Source organism: Thamnophis sirtalis, unplaced genomic scaffold, assembly GCF_051295495.1.
Source record: "Thamnophis sirtalis isolate CommonGarterSnake01/CBP01778 unplaced genomic scaffold, rThaSir2_p1.2 scaffold_2, whole genome shotgun sequence".
NCBI classification, from domain to species: domain Eukaryota; kingdom Metazoa; phylum Chordata; class Lepidosauria; order Squamata; family Natricidae; genus Thamnophis; species Thamnophis sirtalis.
Window position 1 is genome coordinate 124,551,504 of NW_028261382.1, and position 13,803 is coordinate 124,565,306.

Genomic DNA, 13,803 nt, shown 5'->3' on the forward strand with positions numbered 1-13,803 from the left:
CCAATTTCATTGTATACATGATGTACAATGACAATAAAGGCTATTCTATTATCCCTGTACTGTATTAACAGATGTATCCTTTTTAGTTTTTAAGAATGGCTAAGGTCAGCCCAAACGTTCACATATTATTCACTTTATTGTGCCCTTTGTAAGCTGCCCACAGACATGTTCTTTGACTTGGACAGTTATACATAAATGCAGTGCATAAATAAATCCTGCCTTTTGGCTGCAAGCTTACAAATAAGTCACTTGAAATCAGAAAATAAATAATGCATTTTAATATAGTGCCATTGTAGAAAGAATAACATTTCCTGGCAGAGTGTCAGTTTTAATCCCTTACATTCTGGTTGTTCTTTTTTTTTTCCTCTTTATAATAAGATGAGGCAGCAAGTAAAAAGCATTTTCTTATCCTTTTTAAATAAGTGCATCTGTAAGTTGAATTAACATCAACTTATATTGCATTTCAGAATGGCTCACATCCATTTCCTATCCTGAATAAATATTCACAGGAGATGATGTCCAGACAGAAAGTATTCTTAATAGCACTCAATATAACTCCATAATATCAGAATAGCCATCATCAAGCCATTTCATATCTGAACAGTTCATTCATAAACATTTGTAAAAGCTTTTTTAAAGATAGGCCTGGAGGCCAATTATTCTTAGGCCAGAGATTTGATCTGAATGCAAAGTTATAACACATGCAATTCTACAAAAAGCTTCCGGAAATTTACAGGAAAAAATTAAGGTTTTACTACAAGATCACATATCTACTGAAAGTGAAATAGGGTGTGGAATGGATTTTTTTTAACACTCTGAATATTCTAACTTCATATGCTTTTAATAATTTTAATGTAGCTCTAGTAAGCCAATTAACTTTCAGAAAAAAAATTAAATCAATTTCTTGCTTATTCTATGGTACAGAGTCTCTTTTATAGCTATGGAATGGTTGTACAAGATTCCTAAAATGTGCAGATCTGTATATTAAATCAAAATGTCATATTGAAACCTTATCCAATTTTAACCTGTTCAGATGTGTTGTAGTTGAACAAATTGGAAGACTGCCTGATCAGGGAAGGTTGCAATATAAAAGGCAAAATTTGCCTTTTAAAAATCCCCTCCCCCAATGTCAATAAATATATCAAACATCAATCCATGATACATCATTCCTGGCTTGAAAATGGTTTGATCTACACAAAGTGAAAAACATAATTGTTGACTCTCAAATAAATCTTAGAAATCTTAGCTGATTAATTTATAGAAAATTCTTTTCCTTTAATACAAGCAAGATACTAACAAGATGGGATCCCATATGGGCTGACTTCTAATCTGTTGGACTTCCAGTTTATCTAGAGCAGGGGTGTCCAAACTTGAGAACTTTAAGACTTGTGGACTTCAACTCCCAGAATCCCCAAGCTAGCCAGCCATGGGGGCAGGACATAATGACTTTGGCTGTTAAAAAGAAAACCTTCAGGTTATAAAAACAGGTTGTGATATCAAAATAAGTTCTAGAAGAAGGCACTGAAAGACTATTTCTGTGCTGTTGTTCAGAGACATGGAGATGGACAACATGTCTACAGTATTGGAATCCCTCATTCATCTTAGCCTCTTATTCTAATAAAAAATATCTTTCTTATATGCTAGCTCCACATATACCAAGATACGTTACAAAAAGACCAAACATTCCTGCATTAAAATCTATGTGCAGCCCAAACTTATACAGTGAGAGCAAGATGCATAGAAGCATGTAGAGTAGACCTCTGGTCACAAACGCTTCTGACTACAACCAAATTGGCTTCCAACCAAAAAATTCACATTTTTTTTTCATGACTGACTTCCCCTTCCACGCCAATTTTTTTTGGGTAAGTGCCAAATTTCCAAAATTAGGTTCGGGTCAACCCCAAATCAGTTTGCGACCAAAGTTTTGGAACAAATTATGGTTGTGACCAGAAGTTCTACTATATAGAAAATTAAGCTTCATCTATTGCGATCCGTATTTAAATGCCGACTTACAGTAGGTGGGTACTCATTGGATGACCATGGGCCACATAATTCTTATAAGGGATAATAGATGGCAATAAAAGTTCAACAGATAATACAGATGGAACAGCCTAATTAATTGAGTGAACTCAGTCTCAGATAAAGAGGACAGGGAACAGCTGCTCTTAAGGATGTACATTCTTAAGTCTCCTCCTGAGAAGCCCTGGAACCTGGGAGGAGCTGCTTTTGATTGGATCATGTGTACCATGAGGATAAGTAAATCCACAATTACACTGCCATGACCTTCTGCTGCAATGCATATGAGACGTGGTGGTGCAGTGGTTACAGTGCAGTACTGCAGGCTACATCTGCTGACTGCTGTCTGTCTGCAATTTGAAGGTCGAATCTCACCAGGCTCACAGTTGACTCAGCCTTCCATCCTTCCAAGGTGGGTAAAATGAGGACCCAAATTATTGGGGGCAATAGGCTGATATTTGTACAGCCCACTTAGAGAGGGCTGTAAAGCACTCTGAAGTGGTATATAAATCTGCAAGTGCTATAAAGCCTCTTCCATCCACCTGCAACCAAGGTTCTTCTAAAAAGTGGCACATTAAATTTTGATAAGTTGTTCTTCCAGGCGATTATCTCTGCCTATCTCACTCTCTGCTATTCTTTAAATGAATATCAGATATGCGGCTCTTTCCATGTGTTTGAAGCTCAGATATGGATCACTTTTGTGACTTTTTCAACGTCTGTTATTAATTTTATACACACCTGCTAAGGAGGGTGTGGATAATAGTTTTAGCATGATTTATAATTAATTATTGATTTATTTATTGGCTTTATATCCTGCCTTTCCTCCAGAATAGATATTATCCCCCCCCCCATCTCTCTCACACAGACACCAGTTATTCAGAATAGGAACAATTCAGGGGGGAAAGGAAACCCGACCTTATTCACTGCTTTCAAATCATTACCTACTAAGTCAGGTAACTTATGGATTTTATTCTGCCTTTGTTTTTCTGATGTGCTCCCTAAATGCTTCACCTAGAATATTTTATGGTCTCTCTATAAAAAGAGGAAGGAAACTGCCTGTAGGGTTACAAATAGCAGGAAGGGCATTACTGCATCTCAAAAAGAATTATGTTGCTAATGACTCTTTAGACGGTTAAGCTCTCCAGAAATAACTTCTCTTTTGAAAAGCAGCCTTAGCTGCTGAAGTCAGCATCCCACAGAAGTCTCGGCTGAAAAGATGCAAGTGTCTGCTAGAATGGGCAAGATGCCAATTTGCAAGGCAAGGAGCCAAGATATTGGAAACCAGCTGGAGCAGACAGGGAGAAGGAGGACAGAATAACAAAAGGGGGATGGAATCTGCCAAGCATCCTGGAGAAGAGTAGAAGGGTGGGGAAACCTGCACCAAGTTCTCCTGCTAAGTAAAAGCTTAGAATTTATTTATGCATGGATGAGGCCTGCCAAGTGGAAGTAGGCTGTTTGGCCATCTTTTCCTGCTCCGTAAGAACATTTTTTGTGATCTTCTGGCTGCAATGTAAATTTGAATTTGATTAAATTTGAAGCAAAGTGGATTCTTTTTTTTCCAGATCCTTCAGGAAGAATTAGAATCCCTTTCCCAAAGCAAAAACGGTACAAACAGGCATCCTTGCTCCCTGGCTTCCTTTATATTCTTCTAATGAATTGGGGTCAGATGTACCAGACTGAGACCTCTCCCCCATTCTCATCTCTATATCTCTCAACTCTGTCTCTATCCATCCATAGTTAACTGAACCAAGCATAATTCAGTGTAGCAGACTGAATAAAAGGTGGCTATAATTTAACAAAGACCAAGGCATTATCTAGCTCACAACAAACTAAATACATTACTCTAAAAAGCTTGGTTAGCTTGAGGCTGATTGTCCTGGAATTTCACCCCTGAGGGTGTGTATTTGTGGGCTACCAGATCTGGGCTGCAAAAAGAGCTTTTGGCTACCAACAAAAGATGGTCAGGATTTTTGCAGTCCAAAGGAGCAGCAGCTCCTTCCACCCCCCTCACCAACTAATACAGAGATGGGAAGGAAGTCTCTTTTTCCTGGGCAGGGCAGCAAAGAGGATCAGGTTCAAGGGGTGAGGGGAAGAGTCCAAGATAAAAGAGATGGGGTTTGAGAGAAGATGAGCTAGGATTCCCTAGATCCAATTCACAACTGCCCCGCTGTCCAGAGAAAGAGCAGAAGAAGCTGGTGATGGTGTCTGTGGTCAGCAGAACAGAGAGGCGGGATGAAGACTGGATGGTGGTGGTGGTGGTAGTGGGGTTCCCAGCCTCTGGTTTTCTGAAGATGGGACCTGGCTTAGCCCAGTTCATCAGAGCAGCAGCCCCAACTGATGGTCCATGAGAAAATTTTGGAGGTCCACAGAAAAATTATTTGCATTTTTTAATATTGCGCTAAATGCTATTTATCTTTTTTTAAAAAAATCATATTAGTGGTCCCCGGGATTTAAAATTATTAATTTAGTGGTCCAAAAGGTTGCGGATCCCTGCACCAGAGGAAGAGCAGAAAGGAAGGCAGAGAGAAGGAAACCCCATGCCCCCCATACTTTGCAAAAGTCGAATTCTGAATCTAACCCTACTGATTATTTTACTGCATTTAATCAAATCTACAGCGCAGCCTCAGAAGTACAGAGCAATTCTCCCCCGCCCCGCTTTTTCAAGGGACAGCGACCTTGTCCTTCTTCCTTTGACATCAGTCCCCATCCTCGGGAAAGCGAGACCGTTTGCGTTGCGCCACTTCTCTGATCTGGGGAGGTTGGCGCCATGAATTTTTTTTTGGGGGGGGGTGGCAAGGGGAAGGGGGCATCCGAGGACGTGCGGTTCCAAGTGTCCCCCCCTCCCCTCCCCAAGAAGAAGAAGAAGAAGAGCGAACCAGCTCGGCTATTGGCCTCCTTGACCCCCGCCGTTCGATTCTAGCCCCCGCCGACCCTTACCAAATACCAGATTCCCAGGATTATGGTCCCCGTGCGGACGTGACAGCACAAGCAGCAGCTGTTGGAGTAGAATCGAGTCCAAGGCGAACCCAGCATCTTCATCGCGTCTTTCGGAACCGCCTCCCGGGCCCTTTCGCAGCGATGCCCAAGCGCCAGGTTTCTCCCTTAAGGACCGCCGGAGAGCGAGAGGGAAAAGCCGCTCGGAGCCTGGCCGGGGTTGAGGAGTAGCTTCTCCTGGCGCAACACCTCCAGAGGAAAAGGCGAGGACGCAGCCAGCAGCGCCTTCTATCAGCTGGAGAGGCGGGTGGAGGTGGGGAACCCTCTGTTCCATTACGTCATCGGGCTTTCTAGCCTGCCAAAGAGGAGGAGGGGCGGAGCCTTCGGACCCCAAGACCGGCTCAGCCAAAGGCGGCAAAACGCTCCCCAGGCGGAAGGGTGAATGGGCCGCGGGGGGTCAGGGGGAGCCGGGGAACAGCTAGGCAGGGGCGGAACGCTCCCCAAAAGCTGCGAGCCTGCCTCAAGGCAGATCTTTCGGCCTGGCAAGCGGGCAATGGCTTCGAAAGGAATTGTGCGGTTTCTAAGGAGGTTATTCTGCAAAGCGCCAGAGGGCAGGACAAGAAAGAATAGTTGGAAACTGATCAAAGAGAGAAGCAAGCCGGAATTAAGGAGACACTTCCTAACAGTGAGGACGATTAACCAATGGAACAGCTTGCCTTTCGGGTGCTTCATCGCTGGAGGTTTTTAAGAAAAGACTAGGCAGTCATTTGCCTGAGATTGTATAGGTTCTCCCGCTTGAGCAGGTCGGCTGGACTAAAAGACCTCCAAGGTCTCTTCCAGATTCTATTCTATTCTACTCTAAATTATCTGAAGGCTTTTTTAATGTTATGATCAGCCCCCATCAAAGGCTCAGTGGCTAAGACACTGAGCTTGTCGATCAGAAGGGTGGCAGTTCAGTGGTTTGAATCCCTAGCACCGTGTAACCGAGTGAGCTCCCATTACTTGTCCCAGCTTCTGCCAACCTAACAGTTCGAAAGCACATAAAAAAAATGCAAGTAGAAAAAAAATAGGAACCACCTTTGGTGGGAAGGTAACAGTATTCCATGTGCCTTTGGTGGCCCCATGACCACAGTGACATCTTTGGCAGCGCTGGCTTTTCAGCTTAGAAATGAAGATGAGCATTGCCCCTAGAGTCAGAAATTACTAGCACGCATGTGCGGGGGAATGTTTAACTTAAGCCCCCATCATCTGTACAGGTAGTCTTCAATTTACAACAATTCATTGAGCGATTGAAGTTACAGCGGCACTGAAAAAAGTGACTTACGGCCCTTTTTTCACACTCATGAGCGTGGCAGCATCTGCATAGTCACTTGATCAAAACTCAGATGCTTGACGACTGGTTCATATTCATGATGGTTGCAGAGTCCCAGGATCATATGATCCCTTTTGCGAACTTCCGACAAGCAGAATCTATGGGGAAGCCGGATTCACTTAACCTCATTACTAACTTAACAATTGCAGTGATTTACTTAACAATAGTGGCAGGAAAAGTCATAAAAGGGGGAAAACTCACGTAACAAATGTCTCACTTAACCACAGAAATTTTGGGCTCAATTGTGGTCATAAAGCGAGGACAATCTTTACTTCACTAATCCTTATTCCTAGGATTCAGCTCTCTTTTTTTCAACCCCACAATTAAAGTCAACTTCATGGTGTTGGGTTGTCAGAAGACAAAGTGACTACAAATTAGCCGATCACATTTTAGCCCAGTGTTTTGTGTGAATTCTTCCATCTCTCCGCTTAAAAGTTGGGCTATTTATTCATTATGACAAACAGAAGTCTGCCCTTGTTGAAATGTGCTAGATTTCTTCCTTTTTGTTGTACATGCAGCCTCCTTGCCAAAGAACAGATTCAAAGATTCAGTGCACGATTACATAAGTGAGTCATGGCTGTTCTTGAATAGAGCCCAGATTAGCCCCTTCTCTGCCTGTTCTGGATGTAGAAAAGATTGGCTCCTTCCTTCATTTTCAAAGAGGTTTTCTCTTTCCCAATAAGAGAGGAAGGAGCCTCTGGGTATTATGATCTGTGAACAGAGGCTGGGAAAAGTATTGACTGTATCTTAATCTCAAAAGTCTGGAATTTCCAGGAACCTGGGGGAAGTCCAGTTGAGTGGAACACAGGGGGCTTTGCTTAGGAAAGTGGTCATTTCTGTAAAAACAGGCAAACTATCTAGACAAGAATTTGTGCTGAGATTTTTATTTCTATTTGCTATCTTGTCTTGCACTATCTTGTCTTTGGACACATTATAGAACTGGGTATTTAAACTTCAATCTTTATTTTATTGTCTTGAAGGAAAATGATCAATTTGCTTAGTTAAAGTACTAAGCCATATTTTGCGTGGCATCCAGTTTATCATTGGAGTAGTTGCCCCCATTCTTTTTTCCATCCAAGTTCCAGAAGATGTTCCATTGTACGAATACATCAAAATACTAGCAACATAATTTCAAACAAAATACTTAGCTTTTCCCAATCTACTTTCGTCCAGATGTGTATATTACATCTCCCATCATCCTTTATGGAAAACTGTATAGATAATTCTCGGCTTACGATCATTTGTTTAGAGACTCTTTCAGAGTTTCAATGGCAATGAAAAAAGTGACGTAAGTCACTGGTCCTCTCAATTTACAATTGTGACTGGTCCTCTCAATTTACAACTGTTGCAGCATCCTCTCAGTCACCTGATCAAAATTCAGGCACTTGGCAACTGGCATATTTATGATGGTTGCAGTCTTCCAGGATCATGTGATCACCATTTGAAGCTTTCCTAGCTGGCTTCCAACAAGCAGAGTCAGTGGGGGAAGCCTGATTTATTTAATGATCACATGATTTACTTAACAAGTGTAATGATTTGCTTAACCACTGTGACAAAAAGGTTATAAAATCAGGCATGACTCAGTCAACAGCTGCCTTGCCAAAATTTTGATCCCAATTATAGTCATATGTTTGAGATGACATAAGTTTGTAGTCTATACTCTAATAGTCAACTAGTTGGGGAATAAAACTGCATTAAACCATACCAGAGGGATAGAATCAAAATCACGTGAAGTATTAATACCACCTTATAATGCCTTGGTAAGGCCACACTTGGAATACTGCATCTAGTTTTGGTAGCCACAATGAAAGAAAGATGTGGAAACTCTAGAAAGAGTGCAGAGAAGAGCAACAAAGATGATTAGAGGACTGGAGGCTAAAACACATAAAGAACAGTTCCTGGAATTGGGTATGTCTAGTCTGATGAAAAGAAGGACTAGGGAGGCATGATAGCAGTGTTCCAATATCTCAGGGGTTGCCATAAAGAAGAGGGAGTCAAGCTATTCTCCAAAGCACCTGAGGGCAGGACAAGAAGCAATGGGTGGAAACTAATCAAGGAGAGAAGCAACCTAGAACTAAAGAAATCATACTAGATCAGCTGCTCTAATCTGGAATGTAATGCCTATTAACATATTTTTATTTAGGAAAAAAAGTAGTATTTTCCATGTGAAGCAATCAACTCCACAAATGTATTTCTGTTGAGTGTCCATGATATGAAATAATTTAGCTTTATTTCCATCCATGGTTTTGTTCCTATAAGAAGCAAGCTGTCTTCATTGACAGCCTTGAATAGCAAACATCAAATAATCTTAGTGATCTTTCCGAGCAATATCTCATACATTCATGCAAAGACAATTAATTGGTAATTAGTAAGCTAGTCCTTCGGGATTGGGCGGCCTCTAAATTAATAAATAAATAAATTTAATAATTTAATAAATAAATAAAACATAAGTCAGATAAAAAGAAAGGACATAGTAAGTATATCCTTATAATATTCACAATACCATTATATAAAATATAAACCATTATTTCAGTTGTGATGTGAGTAGACAGGCTTGTCTATTTTCCTTGGGAAATGTTCAGTGAAATGCATTAAAATGTGCTAATGACATTATTCTATAATAATTAGCACTGGGAACTGGCTTAAGTTACATATCTGGTCATTTCTGCTAAATCTCTGCACCTAAACAGATTCTCCATATATCCTGCTCTAATCAGATTGATTATGTGTATCAAAGATCCTTGGTTTGAGCTCCATTTTAGCATGGTTGTAAGTCACTATGCTTATAGCATCTAAAGAAAAGCCATACGGGGGCCATTTTTTTCTATAATGTTTCTCCCAAAATTTATTTATTGCAGTTATTTGTATATTGACAATCTCATGGTTCTGGATAGTTTATGGCATAAATAAATATGAAATATAAAACTGCCAACAATGAATTTTAATAACAGCTCAGATCACTACTATCCTGCAAAGTCTATATGAAATAATTTTGACAGCTTTGTGGGAGACCAAAAAGAAAAAAAAAAGATGGGGGGGGGAAGGAATCAGGAGTACTTTTAGGAACAAAATAATCCTAAATTTCAGGCTATGATAGAGAAGTCTAACTGTGGAAGTGGAAGAATCATTTTGAAGGTGACAGACCCTAAAACAACTTGATATTATGCCATATTTATAGGTAACTAGCTGATAACCCGGCGTTGCCCGAGTATTTATTTATGCTAATCCTGTATTAGACAGGAAAAGGAATGAATTATATCTATTGTGTCAAGTCAAAATAATGCTGGAACACCGACACACAGATACACATACACACGAACTTGAATCCAAAATTCACACTATCACTGTCAAAAGTACTGTGATTTGACACTATAGATATAATTCATTCCTTTTCATTTCAACGGCCCAGGCGTTCCATAGTTATGCTGGAACGAACCCCATCCCCCCCACACACATACTCTGAGGAGTGTTAGGGGTGTCTTGCCCCCCACAGTATTTGTTTCCAGAGAGTAAATCATCTGTGTTCCAAGTTTGGTTTAAATTGCTCAAGGCGTTCCAGAGTTATGCTGGAACACCCACCCACACCCACACCCGGCCATTTATATATATATAGAAGATGACCAGCATTTTGAACTGGGCTCAGAAATGTATACATAAGTAGCACAAGTACTGAAGCATAAATTATACTGTGCAATAGGATAATAGGCCTCATCTCTGCAGTTTGTATAAATTGTGGCATCTGAGTCACCTTCATAAACAGCCCCAGGTAGTGCGTGTGTGTTGCAATACTGTAATTGTAAGATAATGAAGGTATGAGTCACTGTTGCCAGGACTTAACTGTCCAAGAAGATTTATTACTGATCTAAAGCTGAAGATGGGAAAAAGCTATCTTCGCTATGATCTCTTCTTCCTCTAGCAGAAGCAGAGTCCAGGAGAACCTCAAAATCCTGCTCTTTCATTGTCCCATCCATAATGTCACTGGAATTGAGAGCACAGAAGTTTCTGAAAAACTATCTGTCTTGCTAGAATTCAGTTTTAGATTGTTTTGTCTCATTCAGTCTCTCATAAGTTCCATTGACCAGATCAGTGTTTCTCAACCTTGGCAGCTTTAAGATGTCCCAGATTTCCCTCTTTCAATTCCAGCATAGTTGGTTAGGAAATTCTGGAATTTCCGCAGCATTTTTGGCATAGTCTGATGTAGCAATGTTAAATCAAGAATTATTGACACTCTGATGACACCTGGACACAAACCAAAAGATAAGATCTCCTAGTGGTTTTATTTATACATTAATCAACATGGGGAGACATAAGCTTTGTGGTACATTAGGGCAACCAAAGCTTTACTGCTCTACCCCAGTGGGTACCAGTTGTAAAATGCCCAGTCATAAAATGATTGCTTCCAGCTTTTGAGGGCAATCCAAATGGCTGCCAAGAAGAGTCATTAATATGATCTCAAATCCATGTTCAGGTCTGAATCTGACTGGAATGGATCTAGATAATCTGCTTTATCTGGAATTTTCTTTCTCTGACATCCTGTCAACTTCTCCAGAATCTTTTTGCAAAAAGGAAGTAGATCAAGAGATGGTTTCTTTCAGAGACAAAGTACAGGTAGTCCTTGACTTACGAGCTTTCATTTTGCAACTGTTTGAAGTTACAACTGTGCTGAATAAAAGTGATTTACACCCATTCTTCATGCTTAAACCATTGCAGTGTTCCTCCAGTTATACAATCAAAATTGGGAGCACCTAGCAATCAGCATGTATTTATGATGGTTCACACAATCGCCATTGGTGACCTTCCTAGCTGGCTTCTGACAACCAAACTCAATGGAAAAGCTGTTGCTTAATGACCACGTGATTCAATTAACAACCATAGTGACTTGTTTAATAATGACACTGAAAAAGGCCATAAAATCTGGCATGACTCAAAGACCACATTGCTTACCAATGGACGTTTCAGTCCAAATTGTTGTCTTTAGTTGGGACTATCTGTTGGGACTTTAGTTGGGACTACCTCTTTCAAGTTGATGGTACCTCATCCTCCATCAAAGAGGAATTTTTCGTCTCTCCAATCCACCTGAATTCCTACCCCACTTGAGAAAATCAGAGGGGCCTGGTTGGGCATAGGTCCACCTAATGATGCCAGGAACGTATTCCTAGAAAACCATATCCATTCCCTCAGGCATCACAAGATTGCAAAAATCCAACTCATATTGGAGGTGGTGACCCTTTGAGAACTGTATGCAATAAAAATTCATTTTAATGTATGCAGCTTAGTGTACATTCAAAGTGACAATAAAGTTGTTCTTATGGCAAGACATAGCCTCTACTATCTTGACTCTGTGCAAATTGCATGGAATCTTAAGCCAATAGGAATGACATTATTTGTAAACATTCACACAAACTTGTCACAACTGTCTGAAGATATTGAAATGTATTTGAATGCCTGAATACATATTATTCCACCCTTCCTTCCCTAACAGGATCCAAGTAATTCTGAACAGGGTACCTGGATGGAAACTGACGGATGCAATAAGAGCAAATGCACATGCTTCATTGCTTTCATTGCCAGTCTAAGTCTGAACACGGGCTTGGTTACATTCATTCATGCACATGTAAACACTGCTTAGTCAGCCTAGCCAAATATGATCTTAATTTACATTGCTCATTTCAGTAATTCAGACATTTTATCTGCCAGATTCAAGTGGATGCAAAAAAGAGATACTTTTTTGAATCATATTAAATTGAACAATATTCAATTTTTGTGTGTGCCAATATTAGGAAATAATTCCTTCTATTAAATCTTAAATTTCCTTGAGGTTGCCAAATGATGTCTTAATTATTTTGAAACTACCATGTAGACTTGACGTCTACAAAATCTTACAAACCTTACAAACAAGTTGAAATAAGAAATTGAGTGCAAAATTTGGCATCTAGAAAGAGCCAAGGTGGCGCAGTGGTTAAATGCAGCACTGCAGGCTACTGCTAGATCAGCAGGTCAGCGGTTCAAATCTCACCGGCTCAGGGTTGACTCAGCCTTCCATCCTTCCGAGGTGGGTAAAATGAGGACCCAGATTGTTGGGGGCAATATGCTGACTCTCTGTAAACCGCTTAGAGAGGCCTGAAAGGCCTATGAAGCGGTATATAAGTCTACTGCTATCTTGAGAATCTGTTTCAATCTGTTTTCATAGTTTCATACAGTTAGTCAAAAACCTCAGTAAGATTTTCAACAATTGGGATGAGGTTGTGTGTGCCCTATAGAGATCTTCTATGACTAGAAAATTCCAAAATGGTAAAAAGAAGAGCATTATTTAAAAAGAAATATGCAATGACATATACTGCACAATTAAATAATTTTACTTATTATTGGCATTTCTTCTATTTTGTTTATTATATATCAAACTCTGCACTTTGCATAATCATATATCTTGAAACTACTGGTACAGTTTTTGCTTTGAAAATATTATCTTCTCCTTATGCAGCAAGAACACAATTTAAATCCTGAGTGCTGGCCATAGAGTTTTGTTCAAATTACTAAGGACTAGAATAACACTCTTTAAACTATAAATCCATTTATATTGCAAATAGCTTACAGAAGCCAAGACAAAAGCATTGCCTATTTGCTAACTGGTTGAGGGTTTGTGTGTGTGTGCAGTGTTTGAACATTTAGTTCTGTGCAATCTAAACTGATAGTGAAACCACTATGCTATATTTACATTGAATTGTGTTCTTACATCAGAATACTATACTACATACTACAGGCAAATCTAGTTTCCGCCTTTATGCATGTTGCTTCAGAGTAATAACCTCTAGGCCAGATTTGGGCCATCTAAGGATATTACGATTATTGCTGATGCACACTGGATAATTGAAAAAGTCAAAGAATATGCAAAAGAACTCAGTATGTGCTTCATGGATTATGGAAATGTCTTCAATTGCATTGATGTCAAAGTTTTGGAATATTCATGGAAATATGGGAATTTACGGCACACAGTCCAAAAGATGCTCTTGTCTCGGCTTGGAAAGATCATGTGATGGGGGCTTGGATTGAGTTGCATCTGTGTGGACTCTATGCATGGAGATCTAAGAACACCATGGTTTACTGACAAGCTATCAGAGAGGAAATGGCACAAGAGATGTCTAGAACATTGCTGGAGGAAGGCAAAAAGTGGTTGATTGATCACAGGTAAGAACTCTTACTTACAACCAGTCACTTAGCGAGACCTGCCTCCTCTGAAGGTAATTATGATGCATTTTCAATGGAAAATTATGTAAGTGTCTGCATTTATAACCCTATCTAGATTAACTTTTTTTAAAAAAAATCACATTATCTACACAATTAAAACACTTTTGTTATAAAAAGGAATTGTATATGCCACTTATGCCATGTCCCAAAGTGTTTAAACTTAGCAGAGTGTATTACAGTGTGTATTACAGATCTAATGCAAAACATTTTCTTTCTCACTGTTGCTTTAAAAAACA

The 13,803-nt window shown here is 39.9% G+C and overlaps 1 protein-coding gene across 1 annotated transcript in view; it reads right to left on the reverse strand.

Moving 5' to 3' along the window:
* Positions 1–5,281, reverse strand: part of LAPTM4B (lysosomal protein transmembrane 4 beta) — a 48,002-nt gene extending 42,721 nt beyond the window's left edge. Inside the window, exon 1 of the mRNA XM_014068324.2 lies at positions 4,954–5,281. Coding sequence (XP_013923799.1) covers positions 4,954–5,055 — 102 coding nt within the window. The 5' untranslated portion in view covers positions 5,056–5,281. The remainder of the gene's footprint in view (positions 1–4,953) is intronic.
* Positions 5,282–13,803: the final 8,522 nt, after the last annotated feature.